The sequence below is a fragment of the Neoarius graeffei genome, chromosome 1 (genome assembly GCF_027579695.1).
Source record: "Neoarius graeffei isolate fNeoGra1 chromosome 1, fNeoGra1.pri, whole genome shotgun sequence".
In the NCBI taxonomy this organism is placed as follows: domain Eukaryota; kingdom Metazoa; phylum Chordata; class Actinopteri; order Siluriformes; family Ariidae; genus Neoarius; species Neoarius graeffei.
In genome coordinates, this window is record NC_083569.1 from 85,507,336 (window position 1) to 85,528,991 (window position 21,656).

At 43.1% G+C, this 21,656-nt stretch overlaps 1 protein-coding gene across 1 annotated transcript; it reads right to left on the reverse strand.

Moving 5' to 3' along the window:
• Positions 1-358: 358 nt before the first annotated feature.
• On the reverse strand, positions 359-16,849 carry LOC132885369 (serine/threonine-protein kinase D1-like). Its single transcript, XM_060920008.1, has 13 exons — positions 16,834-16,849; positions 15,708-15,837; positions 15,439-15,562; positions 15,247-15,324; positions 13,057-13,270; positions 7,852-7,880; positions 7,702-7,771; positions 7,510-7,616; positions 6,889-7,050; positions 2,083-2,181; positions 1,467-1,734; positions 1,243-1,328; positions 359-651 (listed from the first exon to the last, which is right to left on the reverse strand). Exons 1-13 carry the CDS (start codon positions 16,847-16,849, stop codon positions 499-501), a joined length of 1,536 nt encoding a protein of 511 aa, XP_060775991.1. The 3' UTR covers positions 359-498.
• Between the last annotated feature and the right edge of the window lie 4,807 nt (positions 16,850-21,656).

Below are 21,656 nucleotides of genomic sequence, written 5' to 3' on the forward strand. Positions count from 1 at the left end.
GGTAACACGTTTACTGATTGCTGTTAGCTAATCAGAGGTAACACGTTTACATGTCATGAATATTAATGAGTAAGAGCTGAAATCCTGTCATTCTCCCGCCACCCGCTCCTCCACCAAACTAGAACAGCCTGAAACAGGAGAACCACAGCATTTTTCACCAAAACCGGCTCACAGGGCATTCATTCATACTAGAGACCACCACACAATTAATGAAAAAACGATGCAATGAGACCTTTAAAAGTAACAATTCCACACTTCCTGGTGGCTTCTGTACCTTGTTAGTGCTTTGCATAAGTGACACATTTTATATACACTTACTGTATACTGTATGTTTAAATCAATAAATTAAAAACCCAAATCCAGAGTTTTGCATCATTTTATTAAAAATAGTCAGTGTGCATAAAATGTACATCACATCAGGGCACTGGATTCTGTACAGTCCACACGCCACAGTCACAGGTCTCCTGATCAAACTGAGGTGTCCAGTGTACGTGTGTGTTAGTGTCCCTGCTCTGTCTGTAGATGTGGAGGGAGACTGAGGCCTTTCTCCTGAGCGTGGCATCTCCAGTGCTCATCATCCGAGTCATGAGTGAGGTAACGGCAACCCAGACGCTGCTCAAACTGACGCAGGTCACACCACAGTTGAAAGTTCTGTAGGCACACATGCACATGAAAACATATTTACAAATTATATTACTGCATCATTTTCACATTTTCTTTCTTTCTGATTCAGCCCAAGTTTTGTTTTTCAGCTTTGTTGGACTCATTGTTGGAAGTAGAAGATCCTCCACAAGTGGGTGCTGCTGTATAACCGAATCCTGGCAATATTTTATCCTCTTCAATAGTCTTCTCTCTGTCGTTTTGGCTTTTATAAGCACAAAATCAAGCATTGCACGTGGATTGAAAACACAACACAATGTTCGATAAGTGTGAGGGATTTTAAGGGTTAAAACACTTTACCCTGATTAACTAGAATCACAATCATCTTGTGCCATGGTACTCATAGTGTGATCCCTGAAGCAGAGCCAGATGATCTGTGATTTGTTTTAATATTAGTATAATTCGGTACAGCTGAGGTCTGTAAATTTTTCTCTTTTTTTTACAGGATCCAAAAAGTTAAACTCCTGATCTTGTGCATCACATAAAAATATGTGCGGATGTATAGGATTTTAGGATTTACTATCATCAGCTTGCCTCGCCTCCACCCCCCATACTGAGACCAGGATTAAAAGGTAATTTTACCTGGAGCCAGGGGTGTCCCATAGCTTTCCCCACACTGAACCTGCGGCGCACCACCACCTGCAGCAGGTTATTAATCAAACTCACCGCTGTGAGAAAAAAGCAGAGAAAATCAGTCATCAGTAAAAGTCAAGTTGATTAATCACAGATTCAAAGTTTTCAGCATCAATTTAATCAAGCCAGATGTACATTCAGGTTTCTAGAACAGTCTGAGTTTTATGTCTCACCCTCGAGAGAAATGAGGGCCCACAGATGACGTGGGTACATGAAGGCAGCGTTAGTGATCTGCTGGTGAATGTCTTCATCCTCGTTGAAGGGAAACGTGCCGCTCAGGCTGACATGCAGGATCACCCCTACAGCCCACATGTCCAGGGAGCAGTTATAGCCATGGCTGCTGATCACCTCGGGGGCAAGATACACTGGCGTACCCACCACCGAGCGCCGGAAGGACTTCTCACCAATGATCCGCGCAAAACCAAAGTCACACAGTTTCACCTGAAACAGACTGTGTGGATATGTTTCAGCTTGTACTGCAAATGTCTGGGGCTTATTTAAATGTAGATATTGATACACTCACTGTGCAAATCATCCTATATCATATAGTAGTACAATAGTAAAAAAAGAGCACACCATTTAAATAGACAAGTTCAAAATCCTGTTCCTTGATGACTTCATCCAGTCTACAATCCTACTCTATTACAACTCATAAAACGTTTGATCCAATAAATCTGCGCTAATACAAGTAAACCGTACAGGGAGATTAGGAGCATGGACAGAATCTGATCTCTGCTCGGACATGTTTGGGGAAAGCAGGCACTGGACAAAGCGAGTCAAGAGACACACCTGAGGAAAAGGATCTGGTGAGGCAAGCAGCACGTTCTCAGGTTTAAGGTCACAGTGAGCGATGTGTCTCATGTGCAGGTAGCGCAGAGCCTCCAAAATCTACAGAAACGCCCAGACACACCCAGATATCAACATCTGACATCCAATAGCAAACAAGCATCATCATGGTGTGGCAAAATATGTAAGGAATAGAACACCTGAGGGTGCTCAGTTACAGGAAAACAAGTACCATACAGTGTCTTGCAAAAGTATTCTCCCTTGGTGTTTGGCCTGTTTTGTCACATTACAAGCTGGAATTAAAATGGATTTTATGGAAGGTCAGCACCATTTGATTTACACAACATGCCTACAACTTTAAAAGTGAAAATTGTTGTTTTATTGTGACACAAACAATAAAGATGAAAAAACAAAACTGGACTGTGCATAGGTATAATGGATGTCAGATGTTGATATCTGGGTGTGTCTGGGCGTTTCTGTAGATTTTGGAGGCTCTGCGCTACCTGCACATGAGACACATCGCTCACTGTGACCTTAAACCTGAGAACGTGCTGCTTGCCTCACCAGATCCTTTTCCTCAGGTGTGTCTCTTGACTCGCTTTGTCCAGTTCATACCCTTTTATACGGTATGAAACCCCTAAATAAGAGCTGTAAAGTTCTTGAATTAAACACCAAGACAAAGAAAATTCTGTAAATGAATATTTCTTGACTTCACTCTCTCGAACACATTACAGATTATGTTATCCGCCTTCTGGCTTCTTCCTCTCTCGCTCCTTCCGCTTCCCACCTTTCTAGCTTACCCCCAAACAGTAAACCTAGCGCCCCCTTGTGGACTGAATTAAACAATGAAGATATCATTGTGAATCATGAACATTACAAGAGCCGGTCCAGAGTGCGAATTACCCCACCATAATTGGGGGGGGTGTACCATCATGGTCCACTATCACATCAATCGCCCCCCCCCCCCGGTCCCGTCTCGTCTATGGAAGTCGGTGTCAGTAACTCAACACAATAACTCTGAACAATAATTTTTAATGTCATTAAGAAGCATGACAAACCATACAGTACTACCACAGAAGGAAAAACAGCAGTACAACCTGATAACCTTCTTTGTCAGAACAAACTGGGTATCAACACTACAAATGAGTCACATACAGTATATACACACATGCAGAACAGTCCTGCTGAATGTCTTGCTCTCTTTCGTCCTGCTGTGCTTCTCCTGTCTGCTGGGAACCCATTTTCTTTATTCACATGAACAGTGTATAAAACCTAACTGCACCTACACTTGTACTGTAATTGTCTGTAGATCTTAGTGCTAATATTTACTACTTTTTTAGCACCAAAAAAATGCCTGATGTCTGGCCCTTTTCTTTTCCTCATGTTTGGCCTACTGTCTCTGTGAATAAAATCAAACAGGGTACTCAGATGAAACTATGAATATCTTAAAAATAATACAAAAGGAATGTAAGTAAAAACAATAGAAAACAAATTCAAATACTAGCATATGTACTAGGCTATTTTGCCTAGGCTTGCCTACTACCTGGCTCTTTTTATGTTGCCCCCAGAGGTTCTGATTGTAATTGTACATAGGCTTAGCTCGGCCTACATCAGAACTTCTTGTGCCTAATCACACACACAGGATGGGCCTATGTGCCAAATGAATTTCAGGAGGGCACAATTTATTCATGATAAAATGAGAATCGTTTCTATACCACACTGTAATAAGCTTGATTTAAATAGAGACTTAGCTTATCTTGCTAATTAACGTTGGTAACTAACGTTAACGTCCGTCCACTGTAGCCTACTGGCCTCAGTGGGTAAGTACTAATTCAACATATAAAGACGTGACATGAGCTGAAAGAAGAACAAATCACTTTAATAAATTAAAGTTGTAACATAACACATTTTCAACAGGCTAAAAGTTGGTTAGCAACTAACATTACCAATGCACGGCTTCTGCTGCAAACCATAGATTGTATAATTTGCTGCAAACCCATGGACTGTATCTGATGAATCCACTGAATACGGTGTGGACTAGAAGCTGTTGCTTCTAGTGCATTCTAGCGCTGCGGTGACTAAAAATGGTACGGTCCATAATAGGGGTGTCTGTCTGAAATCGATTTACATTAAAATGTTCCTACAATAAGAATGCTGAATGGGAGTTGGTTTGAATTATATATTCCTTTTCACAATATCAGAAAAAATATCAGACCCCCCCAAAACTTATATTTTTGTCTCTTTGGGGGGTACTGGGTCTTCATTGGGGGGTATAGTACCCCCCAGTACCCCCCGTAATTCGAACTATGAGCCGGTCCAACCAATTCACTTCACAAGTCACATAATTAGTTGATTAAGATTCACCTGTGTGCAATCAAAGTGTCACATGATCTGTCACATGATATCTATATAAATCCACCTGTTCGGGAAGGACCCTGACTCTGCTACAGTACTAAGCAAGCAACATGGAAACAGGGATGAGAATAAAAAATATTTAAAAAGTCTGAAAAAACCAGGGCGGGGCCCATGGCCCAGGGGTTCCAGGGGCTAATGATTTTTGGCTATTTTTTTATTTATTTATTTTATTATTAGACAGGGAGATGATTATTAGACACGGAGATCTGTGTAATCTGAGCTGAAGTGGGTTTTGTGCTTTGGTTTTTTGGGGCACTCGCGTGCTCTCTCTGCCATGCCGATCCTGTAGGCTGCGCTGACTCAGCTGAAAACTCCGGTCCTCGAGAAAAAGAGATAAAAGCCCTCCCACACTGAAAGCTGATTGGCTTATCTTGCTGAGTAACCCAATCAGGATGCTCTTTGTCTGGCATGCGCTACATGAACAAGCACACAGTCTCCCTCGCGCGCGCACATTCTAAGATGCATGATGCAGACCTTAATGTTGCGCGCGCATGCTCAAAAACAATCATTTTGGTCTGAAAAAGTCGGAAATCCGCCGATCGGCGGAAAATTCTCATCCCTGTGGAAATCAAGGAGCCTCCAAACAGGTCAGAGACAAAGTTGTGAAGACGTATAGGATCAGGGTTGGGTTATAAAAAAATATCCCAAACTTTGAATATCCCACGGAGCACCATTAAATCCATTATAAGAACATGGAAAGAATGTCACCACTACAAACCTGACAAGAGAATGGTGGTGGTGTGGTTAGCGCTGTCGCCTCACAGCAAGAAGGTCCTGGGTTCGAGCCCAGTGGCCAGTGAGGGCCTTTCTGTGTGGAGTTTGCATGTTCTCCCCATGTCAGCGCGGGTTTTCTCCGGGTGCTCCGGTTTCCCCCACAGTTCAAAGACATGCAGTTAGGTTAACATGGGGTGGCCTTGGGCTGAAGTGCCCTTGAGCAAGATACTTAACCCCTGACTGCTCCCCGGGTGCTGTAGCGTGGCTGCCCACTGCTCTGGGTGTGCGCGCGCGCGTTCACTGCTTCAGATGGGTTAAATGCAGAGGATGAATCTCACTGTGCTTGAAGTGTGCATGTGACAAATAAAGGTTTCTTCTTTCTGCTGCTTCTTCTTCTTGAAAGAGAAGGCCACCCGCCAAAGTTCACAGACCAGACAAAGAGGGCATTTGATGCAACAAAGACACCAAAGATAACACTGAAGGAGCTGCAAAGACCCACAGTGGAGATGGGAGTATCTGTCCATAGAACCACTTTAAGCCATACACTCCACAGAAAGGGGCTTTATAGAAACGGGGCCAGAAAAAAGCCATTGCTTAAGAAAAAACGTTTGGAGTTTGCCTAACAGCATGCGGCAGACTCCCCAAACACATGGAAGAAGATTGATGAGACTAAACTTGATCGTTTTGGCCATCATGGGAAATGCTATGTGTGGCACAAACCCAACACCCTGAGAATACGATTCCCACAGTGAAGCATGGTGGTAGCAGCATCATGCTGTGGGGATATTTTTCATCTGCAGGGACAGGAAAGCTGGTCAGGACTGAAGAAAAGGTGGATGGCACTAAATACAGGGCAATTCCGAAGGAAAACCTGTTTGAGTCAGCCAGAGGTTTGAGACTTGACGAAGGTTCACGTTCCAGCAGGACAGTGACCCTAAACATACCGCTAAAGCTACATTGGAGTGGTTTAAAGGGAAACATTTAAATGTCTTGGAATGGCCATGTCAAAGCCCAGACCTCAATCCAATTGAGAATCTGTGGTCAGACTTGAAGATTGCTGTTCACCAGCGGAACCCATCCAACTTGAAGGAGTTGGAGCAGTTTTGCCTTGAGGAATGGGCAAAAATCCCAGTGGCTAGATGTGCTAAGCTAATAGAGACATACCCCAAGAGACTTGCAACTGTAATTGCAGCAAAAGGTGGCTCTACAAAGTACTGACTTTGGGGGAGGGGGTGAATACATATGCACACTCCAGATTTCGGGGGGGGATCTTAATGATCTTTTGTGTCACAATTTTAAAAAAATACAAAAAAAGCCTTTAAAGTTGTAGGCATGTTGAGTAAATCAAATGGTACTAACCTCCCCAAAAATCCATTTTAATTCCAGCTTCTAATGTGACAAAACAGGACAAACACCAAGGGGGATGAATACTTTTGCAAGACACTGTATCTTATCCTTTCTAAATTAAGACCAGGAACATCCATAGTGCTACAGATTCCAGTGTTTTCCTGGTTTAATACTTAAATAACAAGAGCTTGAGAATCAGTATCTGAGTGGTGGTGTGGAGTAAACACAATAGAATAGTTTCCATTTCAGACTGATAATAATAATAATAATAAAATAATAATATAATAATAAAACAACATCTGATTATAATATAGCACAGATTTCCATGGCTACCTGCATAACAAGGAAGCGTGTGGTGCATTCAGGAAGACGTCCGTTCTCGTTGGACAGAATCATCTCCAGCATGTCGCTATGGAGCTTCTCCATGATGACAAAAGTCTGCTCAGGTGTCTCAAACATGCCTTCGAGTACAATGACTCCAGGATGGGACAGACTCTGGACACACAAACATACAGCATTCTCATCTCATCTCATTATCTCTAGCCGCTTTATCCTTCTACAGGGTCGCAGGCAAGCTGGAGCCTATCCCAGCTGACTACGGGCGAAAGGCGGGGTACACCCTGGACAAGTCACCAGGTCATCACAGGGCTGACACAGACACAGACAACCATTCACACTCACATTCACACCTACGGTCAATTTAGAGTCATCAGTTAACCTAACCTGCATGTCTTTGGACTGTGGGGGAAACCGGAGCACCCGGAGGAAACCCACGCGGACACGGGGAGAACATGCAAACTCCACACAGAAAGGCCCTCGCCGGCCCCGGGGCTCGAACCCAGGACCTTCTTGCTGTGAGGCGACAGCGCTAACCACTACACCACCGCGCCGCCCAATATAGCAATCATTTTCTGAAACTAATTCCACTATAAAGAACACACTCATTCAACAGACCTGCAGTATTGCCACCTCATTTGTGCTCTGCCTCTCCTGCTTGGCCGGGAAGCGAGTTTTCTCAATGACCTTAATGGCTACTGGTCGTCCCGTCTGCCTGTGAGTACCTGCACACAAACCCAACTCTGTACATGGCCAGCTCTTAATGGACTAACAGTGTAAATTACTTATCACTCTGAATGAACACCTTACCTCCGTACACCACTCCAAACTGACCTGATCCCAACACTTCAGAGAAAACCTGATACAGCAAACTAATATCCTGAGAAACACCCATGACAGTGTTAGCCCACACAGAATACAGGTATTTCCTGCAACAGCTGTATGAGAATAAATACTCACCTGGATTTCTTCACTGATGGCTCGATCATCTAGATAAATAACAAACAGCAAAACTTTATTCTCAAGCAATTTTTTTTCTGTTCTCTCATATTACATTCACCAATCCTTACACTTCAGTGATTAATGCACACTGTGCTTTCCTCTATAAATATGGATCAAAAAGATTTATATTAAAAAAAAAAAAACCTCATACAGGAGACATAGTGGGCCTAAAGTGTGAAAGTGGACTTATAGATTATCATTTAATTCTAATCTGATTTGCATATTTAGTAGTTTAATACTTTTGCATCATTTCATTTACAGAACATGCCTACAACTTTGAAGATGTGATTTTTTTTTTTAAAATTGAGAAGCAAACAACAAATCGCCAGATTTGACCTAGACACAGAAACGCTGTGTCCAGGTTCACTGCCGCTGTTTCCCAAATGCAGGAAATTCCAATCTTGGACACCGCCACTCTCGACCAGTCAGAAAGAACAAAACAGCAATCTCTTTCTTCCGGTCAAATCTGGCAGGCATTTAAACTGTTGAAGATGGGGGGGGTCGGAGATGCTCGACACACCATTTGAAAGTTGGGAGCACTTCAAAGGGGTTTTTAGTGTGTGGTGCAAAACAAAATGGTCACCTTTTTACTGTGAAGAATTCCAGAACCGTTGAAAAAGCTAATAAGAACATCAGGCCTGGACAGCCACTGTATGATGCCAAGTTTACGTACTCCTACGTGCGCTTTGAGTGCAAACACCTTTGATGACCTTTACTTAGCTGATGTACACTAAGGCCGGTAACATACAGGGCCCTTGGCCCATTTTTTAGTGATATTAATGTAAGATCAGTACATGAATAAATATATACATGTGTCAAAATTATGGCTCTCTTCGAGTATGGACATGGAAGGATTTTTCTTTTCGTTTACATGAATGTGCATGCACAAATAGACCGTCATACTTGAATAAAGTACATAAGCATGTGTATGCACACGTCAGTGCAGAAATTTAGTGCCACGGCACAACTTGACACGTATTGGTGTCCTGCAGATGTTCTATATATGGAAAATGTAATAATTTTTTTTTTTTTTTATCTATGCGCTATATACCGGCATATTTTACAACAAGTTGTAGTTTCCTAATTAACCATTTTTTTGAGGAGAAAGTGTGCCCGGTACCCGCAAGTAGGAACATTATTTTAGGGAAATAGCGGCAGTGCCCACAAGTAAGATATTTATTTTAGGGAAACAGCGGCGGTGTCCTTAGCCTCAGCCAAACAGAAAACTTCAACGTGCATAACTATTCACCCCCCTAATGTCAGTACTTTGTAGAGCCACTTTTGCTGCAATTATAGCTGCAAGTCATTTGGATAAGTCTCTGTGAGCTTGCCACATCTAGCCACTGGGATTTTTGCCCATTCCTCAAGGCAAAACTGCTCCAGCTCCTTCAAGTTGGATGGGCTCCACTGGTGAACAGCAATCTTCAAGTCTGACCACAGATTCTCAGTTGGATTGAGGTCTGGGCTTTGACTAGGCCATTCCAACACATTTAAATGTTTCCCTTTAAACCACTCCAGTGTAGCCTTAGCAGTATGTTTAGGGTCATTGTCCTGCCGGAACGTGAGCCTTCGTCCAAGTCTCAAACTTCTGGCCAACTCAAACAGGTTTTCCTCCAGAATTGCCCTGTATTTAGTGCCATCCATGTTTCCTTCAGTCCTGACCAGCTTTCCTGTCCCTGCAGATGAAAAATATCCCCACAGCATGATGCTGCCACCACCATGCTTCACTGTAGGAATGGTGTTCTCAGGGTGTTGGGTTTGCGCCACACATGGCATTTCCCATGATGGCCAAAATGATCAAGTTTAGTCTCATCTGAGCAGAGAATCTTCTTCCATGTGTTTGGAGAGTCTGCCACATGCTGTTGGGCAAACTCCAAACGTGTTTTCTTAAGCAATGACTTTTTTTCTGGCCACTCTTCCATGAAGCCCCATTCTGTGGAATGTACAACTTATTGGGATTCTATGGATAGATATTCCAGTCTCTGCTGTGGAACTCTGCAGCTCCTTCAGGGTTACCTTTGGTCTCTGTGCTGCCTCTCTGATTAATGCCCTCTTTGCCTGGTCCATGAGTTGTGGTGGGCGGCCCTCTCTTGGCAGGTTTGTTGTGGTACCATATTCTTTCCATTTGATGATGGATTTGATGGTGCTCTGGGGTATCATTAAAGATTTGGATTTTTTTTTTTTTAAGAACCCAACCCTGACTTGTACTTCTCAACAACTTTGTCCCTGACTTGTTAGGAGAGCTCCTTAGTCCTAATGGTGTTATTTGGTTAGTGGTGCCTCTTGCTTAGTGGTGTTGCAGCCTCTGGGGCCTTTCTGAAAAGGTGTATTATATACAACCCCGATTCCAAAAAAGTTGGGACAAAGTACAAATTGTAAATAAAAACGGAATGCAATAATTTACAAAAATCTCAAAAACTGATATTGTATTCACAATAGAACATAGACAACATATCAAATGTCGAAAGTGAGACATTTTGAAATTGCATGCCAAATATTGGCTCATTTGAAATTTCATGACACCAACACATCTCAAAAAAGTTGGGACAGGGGCAATAAGAGGCTGGAAAAGTTAAAGGTACAAAAAAGGAACAGCTGGAGGACCAAATTGCAACTCATTAGGTCAATTGGCAATAGGTCATTAACATGACTGGGTATAAAAAGAGCATCTTGGAGTGGCAGCGGCTCTCAGAAGTAAAGATGGGAAGAGGATCACCAATCCCCCCAATTCTGTGCCAAGAAATAGTGGAGCAATATCAGAAAGGAGTTCGACAGTGTAAAATTGCAAAGAGTTTGAACATATCATCTACAGTGCATAATATCATCAAAAGATTCAGAGAATCTGGAAGTAAGTATCTCTGTGCATAAGGGTCAAGGCCGGAAAACCATACTGGGTGCCCGTGATCTTCGGGCCCTTAGACGGCACTGCATCACATACAGGCATGCTTCTGTATTGGAAATCACAAAATGGGCTCAGGAATATTTCCAGAGAACATTATCTGTGAACACAATTCACCATGCCATCCGCTGTTGCCAGCTAAAACTCTAATTCAAAGAAGAAGCCGTATCTAAACATGATCTAGAAGGGCAGACGTCTTCTCTGGGCCAAGGCTCATTTAAAATGGACTGTGGCAAAGTGGAAAACTGTTCTGTGGTCAGAAAAAATCAAAATTTGAAGTTCTTTATGGAAATCAGGGATGCTGTGTCATTCGGACTAAAGAGGAGAAGGACGACCCAAGTTGTTATCAGCGCTCAGTTCAGAAGCCTGCATCTCTGATGGTATGGGGTTGCATTAGTGCATGTGGCATGGGCAGCTTACACATCTGGAAAGACACCATCAATGCTGAAAGATATACAGGTTCTAGAGCAACATATGCTCCCATCCAGACGACGTCTCTTTCAGGTAAGACCTTGCATTTTCCAACATGACAATGCCAAACCACATACTGCATCAATTACAGCATCATGGCTGCGTAGAAGAAGGGTCCGGGTACTGAACTAGCCAGCCTGCAGTCCAGATCTTTCACCCATAGAAAACATTTGGTGCATCATAAAACGGAAGATACGACAAAAAAGACCTAAGACAGTTGAGCAACTAGAATCCTACATTAGACAAGAATGGGTTAACGTTCCTATCCCTAAACTTGAGCAACTTGTCTCCTCAGTCCCCAGACGTTTACAGACTGTTGTAAAGAGGGAAAGGGGATGTCTCACAGTGGTAAACATGGCCTTGTCCCAACTTTTTTGAGATGTGTTGTCATGAAATTTAAAAATCACCTAATTTTTCTCTTTAAATGATACATTTTCTCAGTTTAAACATTTGATGTGTCATCTATGTTCTATTCTGAATAAAATATGGAATTTTGAAACTTCCACATCATTGCATTCCGTTTTTATTTACAATTTGTACTTTGTCCCAACTTTTTTGGAATCGGGGTTGAACCAACAGATCATGTGACACTTGATCTGTTGGTATATAATACACAGGTGGACTTTATTTCACTAATTATGTGACTTATTAAAGTAATTGGTTGCACCAGAACTTTTTAGGGGCTTCATAGCAAATGGGGTGAATATATATGTACACGCCAATTTTCAGTTTATTTATATTTTTTTCTTCATTTCACTTCACCAACTTAGACCATTTTGTGCAGAACCATTACATAAAATTCAATTTAAAAAAAAAAAAATTAAATTACAGGTTGTAATGTAACTAAATGGGTAAAAAGCCGGGGGGGGGGGGGGGGGGGGGGGGGTGAATAATTTTGCAAGGCACTGTAATAAGTAAGGAATGAAACACTTTGGGGCATGCTGTAATAGGAAAATAATCAATGACAGGCTGGTGTAACTGTTACAGCTCTGAATTTGACCCACACCCCAAACAACAGCACTTACCTCTTCTACCACAAAAATGTTTCAACAATTACATTTTTAATTATTAAAGAATGGCACGTCATGCTTTTTAACTGTTACTCTAGTTAGAAACAAGTTACTTCCTGCTAGCACTTGTATTGTAGGTGTTAGAGTCACTCCTTCACCAGCCTCTCTTTTTTCAGCTTGTGGAAGAGAAACCACAAAGTGTAACATCCTCTGGCTTGTAGACTTGTTGGAACATTTGCTGACCATTACAAAGCTGACACAAACCCTAACCCTTACAGAAAATGGCACATTTTTCTTTGATAACTAACAAAGTCTTAGGTTTTGTAGAGTATCCACCATACAAGGCTCTGTGAAAGAGCCGTTATGATAATACTAGTGTAACAGAATGATTGCATTAAATATAAAGATATTGCACTTGAATTACAGCCAGAGCTGCTGTTACGGAAAAGTAAGCAACACCCTTATGACCAGTCAGATTAAAAAATTTAAACGGTACTGTCGTCCAAGAGTATTTTTTTTTTTAATTTACTTGTTTGCGCCATTAAACCTTGCAGCACCAGTGCAGAACTAAAGAAGCAAACATGTCTCGGTTGCTTGACTGCATTTGGGTTAAAGTGGAAAGTGCTGTAATTTTTATTTTTTGTAAAGGTTTTAATTTCGGGTGTAATATTATGGGACATTTAGGAATACCTGGAATAAGTTCGTATAAACAATTTGTGTGTGTGTGTGTGTGTGTGTGTGTGTGTGAGAGAGAGAGAGAGAGAGAGAGACCGAGACCGAGACCTGCAGGCCATGCTGTGCTGAGGCCAATGCTCTGTAAAGGCATGAGCGCGAGTCTGATGGCCGACTCCCAGGCTGCTCCTTCTGTATTTGCGAACACACAGTAGACCACAAAACTCGTCAGCAGCTCAAATGAATGACCAGCGTCATCCGACTGCACAGTAACAGTGAGCTGAGATGAACCTCGAACCTGCAGCACTTCAGACAGAGGCAGCTCCTGTACAGCAAGAAGGAAGGATTAGGAACAATGTGTGACAGCTTATGAGAGCCAAACACAGAACATTTACATTTTTAAAGATGCCATATGAGATAAACAACAAATTATTTTTTATAAGTGGACATACTAAAAAGGATGTACTAAAAAGGATGTGTTAGATTTTTGTGAAGTGAGGAATAGAACACCTGGGTGGGGGGGCATGATGTTATAGGAAAATTATCAAAGGCGGAGTGGTGTGTGGGAGAGTTACTGTTAAAACCCACAAAATGATTATTCTGCATTATACACCAGTTAGTTCCATTTGACTAATTTGACTGGTCACACAGTTTACCAAGAGTGCCCATATTTCCGATAAATGCACTGGGACATTTCACGGTGTTGACCACTCTGCTTGTCTGTGTCCACCACGTAAATTACACTTCCTATTTTGAAACCGTTACTGCAGTGGTGTTCGTGACATCAACAACAAACATGGCAAAAATGACACTTTTCAGGAATATAACTTTTGGTTGATAATATGAAAGCTCATCAGATGAAGATGAAAGAGAATGCAGGATGCCGATTTTACCTGAGGTACTTTTAACGGGAATGTACGAATCAATGTGAGCTAGCTAGCCAGTTACCTGATGTGCTATAAAGTGAGTGTGGCTTCTTTGGGATCAAAAAGAAACAGTGTTTGGCCATACTGGCGTTGAGTAGTACGTATATCAGATATATTCCATTCAGCTAGCATGATATTGAATAAGTCGAAGATGAGTTCAATATTATGCTAGCTGAATGGAATATATCTGATATACCATGAAAAAAGCCAGCCAATATTATTAATAAGTCCCAGGTATGATTTTAAACTGCAACCAGTTGAGAGTCTTAGGTCCAGGAGGACTTGAGCATTGGGGGAAGTGGAGTTACCCCTTAATCACCATTGCCCCCAGGTCCGCGCTGACCCAAAGTGGCTTCCAGCTATGGGTTAAATAGTACATCACCAATAAGGCGCTGGCAGCTGGGCACTTTTCGGTGCAATGTGGTAGATGAACCCAACAGGGTCAATGGCACACCACTAGATGGCATGCAGAAGTGCCACTGAAATGGCCAACGGATGGCATCACTCGGCAAGTCGGTTGTCACTGTGGGGCAACTTCTATACCCGTCAGGTCTGTGGCACTTTTGTGCACCAACTGGCATCAGGTCTGGAGGTCCAGAGACAACATGATGGGGGCATGACATTGTTTGTCTGACCTTACCGTGCAACTCTCAGTTTTTCGATGTCTGTTGGTATGTTTCTCTCTTGTAAATCTATGAGAAGAATATCTAATGAAGTTTTGGGAGTCTTTTGGGTGTTCAATGCATCTTTCTCTTTCCCAGCGAACAAAGAAATGCTTCTGTGCATGAGCAGCAGAAGCCTCTCACTGAATATTTGTATCAGCTCCAATGTGTGACATGTTGTCTTGACAACCATGCAATATAAACCATATTCAACGCTCATTCTCCATTAGGTAGAGTGACGTAATGCACATAGGATAAACGATATGCTAGCAATACTGCATGCTATCAAACCAAATGAATTAAACCTGCTAGAAGGGAATAGAAAATTTTTATTCCATCGAAAAAGTGCCCTGTATGTATAATAATCAATATTAATGTCTTGCTTATAGAACCGTTGTATAAAAGTAATATTGCACTCGTAATTGTGTGGTTATACTGAATAATCAGCACAGCTGTAATTACCTATTGCACTTGGCCTGCAGGCTGGTACCTACACAGAACCAGTAGATATTCATTATAATCACACTCTTGCTTGTATGATACTGCTTAAATAACGCATCCTGAAGTGTTTCATTCCTCTAATATCACATCTGCTATTATGGAAAATTAATCAACACCTTCTGACCAATCAGATTTGAGAATTGAATAGTGCTGTAGTATAAGGTACAATAACGTTCTGGGAGGTTGTGTGATTCACAGGGAATACAAAGCACCTTGTAGTACTTGTTGCTGTTCTCGTTCTGGTACAGTGTGATGCTTTTCCCATCTAGAACCCAGTAGTGCCTTTTTCTCTGCAAGACAAACCAAACTGATGTTCATTATCTAACATTTACAAATCGACACAATTTTCCCCTGACAACAAATGTCAGTGTGTTCTTCTGGTGTGTGTATTAGTGTTCACTCACCAGTGTATCTACATTGGTATGGTGCAACAGCCAGCCTTTCTTCAATATTCCACTGGATCTCCTCTTAGTTTGTTTAACTGACTGCACCACCCTCATCAAGGGGATATTACTGCTGAAACATGGACTGAAAGACAGACAGGGACAGAGAGAAGAGATGGATGGCTGGCGAGTGTAGTGTTTATGCAGGATACATGATGTACTGTATAAACACTAAATGTAATATTAGTACAGACTATAGTACTGTACTATAGTCCATGATGTGTGGTTACCCGATTGGTGGTTGTTCGGCAGAGTCCTCAACGTGAGGTCGCGCTTTAAAGGGATACTCTTCATAAATAGCGTTGACTGTTACCACAGCAATGTCCTCCTCAGATTCAGGCTTCTGGTTTGAGTTGCTCTCTGTGTGAGATGGGTGGGAGAAAGCATGTGGTTTGTCACTTCTTGTGTTAACTGGAAGTGTGTGTGGGTTCTGACTCTTCGAAAAAAAATTTAATTTGTTACAATAAATTGCCCCTAGGAGTGAATGTGTGTGTGATGGGTCTTAATTCCTTTCCAGGGGGTATTCCTGCCTCAGTAGACTCTAGATCTATTGTGGCCCTGACCAGGATAAACCACTTACTGAAGATGAACGAATAATGAGTCACAACATCTGTATTTTCTCCATTTCCTGTTTTGTAGACGAGAATTTAACTGATTGGTTTGTACGGTGTGGTAGAAATGTAACAATACATTGCAATGCAAAAACATGTGTAATATCAGTGATCTATTAATTAGTGTGAGTGCACAAACTGTCACTTATTGTTCATGTTTTTCCAACTCGAACACCTCATTATGTTTAAGCTTTTCTATTTCCAATAAACGATCTTTTTCCCCTTTCCTGCGTTTCCAATTTCTTTTGTTCCAACTGCATCCTTAGCAACTCCACTTGTTGCTCGAAAGTCAGCTGGCTAGAGGAGCGCATACTGGAACTCGAGGACGTGTCTAACAATTGTGTTGCCGTCGGATCTACCCCAGCTGATGTATCTACAAGTGGTATTTCCAGCTTACCAGTCTCGCTCGGTGAACCCACCGGCAGCACCTCTCTCTCTCGCTATTAATTTGTTATGAATAAAGTCAAACAATTGGTCTTTTTTAGATGACTTAGGAATGGTTATTTCCGGCTCATAATGGTCCGCTATACTAAACAGCGGATCTTTCGTGAACTTCACACAACTCCTCTGATGGAGCTCGCAAAAACTCCTCCACTGCACTCATAACAGCGCTGTAAGTGTACCAACTACCCACTCAACAAACTAACAACCAACGCTCATACAAAATAAACAAATTGATCTTCCAGACTATCCAACCCAAATAACTACCACGCGAAGTACAGACAGCTCACAAAACTGGACAAACTATGGAGCTTCCCCATATCTAAAGCATTTACCCACCATATGCTAACCTAGCTTCGCAATGTGCCCAAGAGCCAAGTTCTTTACTCACCCGTACCGCTGGAGTCGAGCTGCCCCGACCAAAGCCAGTTCAGCCCGAATTCCCACGGCGATGTCCTCGGCCCAGGCACAGTGACAGTCCAGCCTAAAGCCCCAGCGCAATGGCGCTCTAAGCCGAGGATGAACGATAGCTCCAAAATATTTTCATCCGGTTACATAAACTGCCAAAATACACCGCGAAAAAAATAAGGCTGGACATAAAACTAAACCAAATTTATCTCCCACAAACCCAAACAAAAATGCAACCTGTGGCTCCCCCCAAACAGTAAGCCAAACTGACGCCAATTGAGGTTTTTCACCTGACGTCACAGGGTCACGTGACGCCCCGGTGTCTGCCATTTTGAAGGTCAAGCTAGCTAATGTCAACATCATAGTAGCTAGTATGTTACTGTAGCAATGTTTACGTTCAGTCATTTGGATGACTGTTAAAACCTTTCAGTCTCAAGTTTTTCCTTTACTGTATTTACTAGTTTACTGAGCTAGCGCGCTCCGGCAGGCTGGGAGCTAGCGCGCTCCGGCAGGCTGGGAGCTAGCGCGCTCCGGCAGGCTGGGAGCTAGCGCGCTCCGGCAGGCTGGGAGCTAGCGCGCTCCGGCAGGCTGGGAGCTAGCGCGCTCCGGCAGGCTGGGAGCTAGCGCGCTCCGGCAGGCTGGGAGCTAGCGCGCTCCGGCAGGCTGGGAGCTAGCGCGCTCCGGCAGGCTGGGAGCTAGCGCGCTCCGGCAGGCTGGGAGCTAGCGCGCTCCGGCAGGCTGGGAGCTAGCGCGCTCCGGCAGGCTGGGAGCTAGCGCGCTCCGGCAGGCTGGGAGCTAGCGCGCTCCGGCAGGCTGGGAGCTAGCGCGCTCCGGCAGGCTGAGCACGCTAGCTCCCAGCTTGCCCGAGCGCGCTAGCTCAGTAAACTAGTAAATGAAAAACTTGAGACTGAAAGGTTTTAACAGTCATCCAAATGACTGAACGTAAACATTGCTACAGTAACATACTAGCTACGATGTTGTTGACATTAGCTAGTGCTAACAGCTAGCTGCTAGTACACTGCTACAACACAGACACCGACCCTAATAATACAGTTCTTGGTCATTGCCTGGTAACAGCAAATTTATAACGGGCCATGTCTCAACAGACTAAGAAGTTATTTCAATGACATTTAATAACATTTTGTTTATCCTGAGGACCGAAAGTGAATGAAAATGTGAACAAACCTTAGCTGTAATAAGATGGCGACCACCGGCTCCAGGGATGACCCGCTGATGTAGGCATGTTACCCAGCCTGACAAAATATTTGTAGGCATCCAAACTCTTATACACTTTCAGATCAATACCTGTGTATGGCGATGGGTTTTTAACGACATAGGTATACAGATCATGTGGGCCGAAGTCAGGTAAAGACGAGGGCTTCGTGTACTTCCGTACGTCAGTGAACAATCCTGGTGGAAGCAGGTAAACGTCGTTCTCTAAGCCTGCTAACCTCAATTTTTGCAAATACCTCTCCCTCTGCTCGCCCTGTAAATGCCCTACGTCGCTGGATAGTGATGGTGTTTTCTGCATCTCGCTCCTTTTTCTTTTATGTTTTTCGTTTGTCGCCTTCCTCGCATTCAAACTGATTCGAGCCGTGACGTCCAAAATGGCAGCCTCACATGACTTGGCCACGTGGGTGAAAAACCTCAATACGTTTCATTCAACGCCCCAACGTTACCCCAACGTCAATTACGTAACTAATGGGAATCGCAGCGTAGCCTACCTTCCAAAGTCCAAAGCGCACCGAAAAGTGCAGGTCAATTTAACCAGATCGAGCCCCCACATATCATGGTCACCTGGCTCAAGGCAGGCACAACATAAAGGGGAGACCACACAGTTGCTCCAATTAACGAAAGATATTTATTAAAATAAACTATGTACAAAAATCAGGGAATAAGAGATAAAGCAAGACTATAATATATATCAACATAGTAAAGTGCAAAAAAACCCCAAACCATAAACCACAGCCCGCTCCGGCTGCCAGCGCCGCCGCCAGGCGAGGAAGGGGGGGTGGGGGGGAGGGAAGGAGAGAGAGAGCTCTCTCGCAAACTGCCAGGACCCGGCTTATACCCACCTCCCAACCACCTGAGCAATTAGCCTACATCACACTGATGGCAAGCTCCCCCTGCAGGCCAAAGAGAGAAACAACAACCAACAGACAGACAGGACGGGACACGTGACAGACCCAGCACAAACCAGCTGGGGCGTCACAACAGCGAGGCCAAGATGGCGGCGGAGGGAACTACATGGTTCAGAACTCGCTCCGTCCTAATATCTTTTAAAAGCCGCAAAACTACCTTTTACAGTCGAAAAGTTTAGATGCAAGTGATGGCAAAAAACCCAGGTCCAACTAAGCGACCGTCTATTACTCCTGACTCGACTCCAACAAAATCTTCCAACAAGAAAATAATAATAGTTACATTTTATTTATAAGCGCCTTTCAAGGTACCCAAGGACACTGAACAGTAAAAAATAAATAAATAAAAAGCAAAACAATAAGATAAGAACCATAATAAAATCATGAGAAATCAATAATGATAACGTTATTAAAAATCAGAGAGAAAAGGCCAAGCTAAAGAGATGTGTTTTTAGCTGTTTTTTGAAAGTGGACAGTGTTGAGCATTGGCGCAACACTAGTGGCAGGGCATTCCACAGCTTAGGGCCATTAACACTGAAAGCCCCGTCACCCATAGAGCAGAGCCGAGAGTAAGGGACTACTAATAGGTGGACATCTGTGGAATGAAGATTTAGAGGTAGCTGATATGGAGTTAGAAGATTTGATAAACAGGGAGAAAAGAGCAATGGAACATGATGCTGCGGAGAGCATTATTGCTACATTGAAAATGGCTATCAAAGCACAGGGAAACAGCATCGAAAAGAGTATCAGCGAATTAAAAGCTGCAATCAACTTCATTTCTGAAGATGTCAAGGAGCTGAAAGGAAAGGTATCCCATAGGCTTTCATCTAAACGGGGGAACAGGGGCGCTGCGCCCTCTTACTCTCGGCGTGCGCCCCCTTACCGACTCCGTGAAAACATCCCAGCAACACTATGTGACAATGTGTCTGATCATCAAATACGTTATAATTGCTCTAAAAATATTCCAATCATAGTAGATACACCGCCAGACGGTGCAAAAACAATCCGAATTGGCGTTTTCCAGACTGAGGCGCCATGTTGTTTAGTTGTTTACTTGTCGCGGCTGCTCTCGCAAGATTTGACATGGGTTACATACAAGGTCAGCTGACTTGTAGAGCGAGATTTCTCGAGACTGAATGACCTTTCACCCACCGGCGTGGGAGCTTTTGACAGAAGTAGTTCGTGAGTTGTTTTTGTTGACACTTGGGCATTTAAAGATGTCATCCCGCGGCACGAAACGGAAGAAAGCCAAAGACTGTCCGGGGCAGAAGATTACTTCTTTCTTTTTCAATGTTGACAGACAATTTGTTACAATTTCCCTCTCAGATAGCCTCAGAATGTCCCATTGGAGCATTTTTCAAAGGCTTTGCACGGCGGCGGGGGGGGACAACCGGCACCATCTTCCACCCCCCCCGCCATGGTGAGCGCCCTCATACTAATTTTTTTTCTAGAAAAAACCCCGAAAACCGAGAAAGCAAAGCCGAAGAGAAAATCCAAATCCTCGAAAGCAAAGTGCTGGATCTGTCTCGTTACAAACGGAGATGGAATTTGCGTCTGTACGGGCTTAAAGAAGAAGACGGGGAGGACGCGCGCCAGAAGGTGATTGAAATCTGCCAAAATACCGTGAAAAGTTGCCGGAGGTGCTGGACTCGGTGCATAGGCTCGGTCAGAAACGTCAGATTGCATCTCAACCACAGCCCCGGACCATAATCCTACAGTTTATGATGAGGTGCTTTCGCGACATCATCTGGAAGGCTGCAAAGCGTTCGGAGTTCCTGGCGGAAAAAAGCTGCGTTTTAAAGAGGATCTGTCTCCCGAGGACCGAGAGCGTCGCAATCAGCTCTGGCCACAGATTGAAAAGGCACGCAAGGGGGGGAAGATTGCTTATTTTGTTGGAGCCCGGGCGTTTGTGGTCAGAAAGGAAATTAAATGACGCACTTCATGTAAGCTGATCTGGCCTGGTGTTTATAATGCTTAAGTTCGACTGTTTAAAAATGCACCTCTTATCCTACAATACTGTTGCTGCTGCCAACGCATGTATTGCGCTGTTTTACACAGAGGAGTTCTGTTTTCACTGAAGTTTACTCGTTTTTCTCAGGGTGAAAAGCTAGTTACATTACAAAATGTCTTCTTTAACTTTTATTTCTATTAATGCTCGAGGTCTAAAGGACAAGACAAAACGGAAAGCCTTATTTATTTATGCGAAAAGTTTCAATGCCGATTTTTGTTTAATTCAAGAATCACATTCTGGTTCTAATGACATCAGTTTTTGGAAATCGCAATGGGGGGATGATGTGTGGATGTCTCATGGGACAAATCATTCTGATTGAACTTTGACTTTGAAACACAAGTTCAATGGGAAAATTATTTCTTCAGTAACAGATTTGAATGAGCACTTTGTTCTGTTGGTTATTTCATTCAATGATCAGTTATTTTTACTGGGTAATGTTTATGGTTACAATAACAAACGAGAATATTGCTTTAATGCAGTTACTGAATACCAAAATTGGGTTTTTAGTAAGCACTTTCCCAGATCTAAGAATTGTTTTAGGTGGGGATTTTAATTGCTCCTTAAATGATG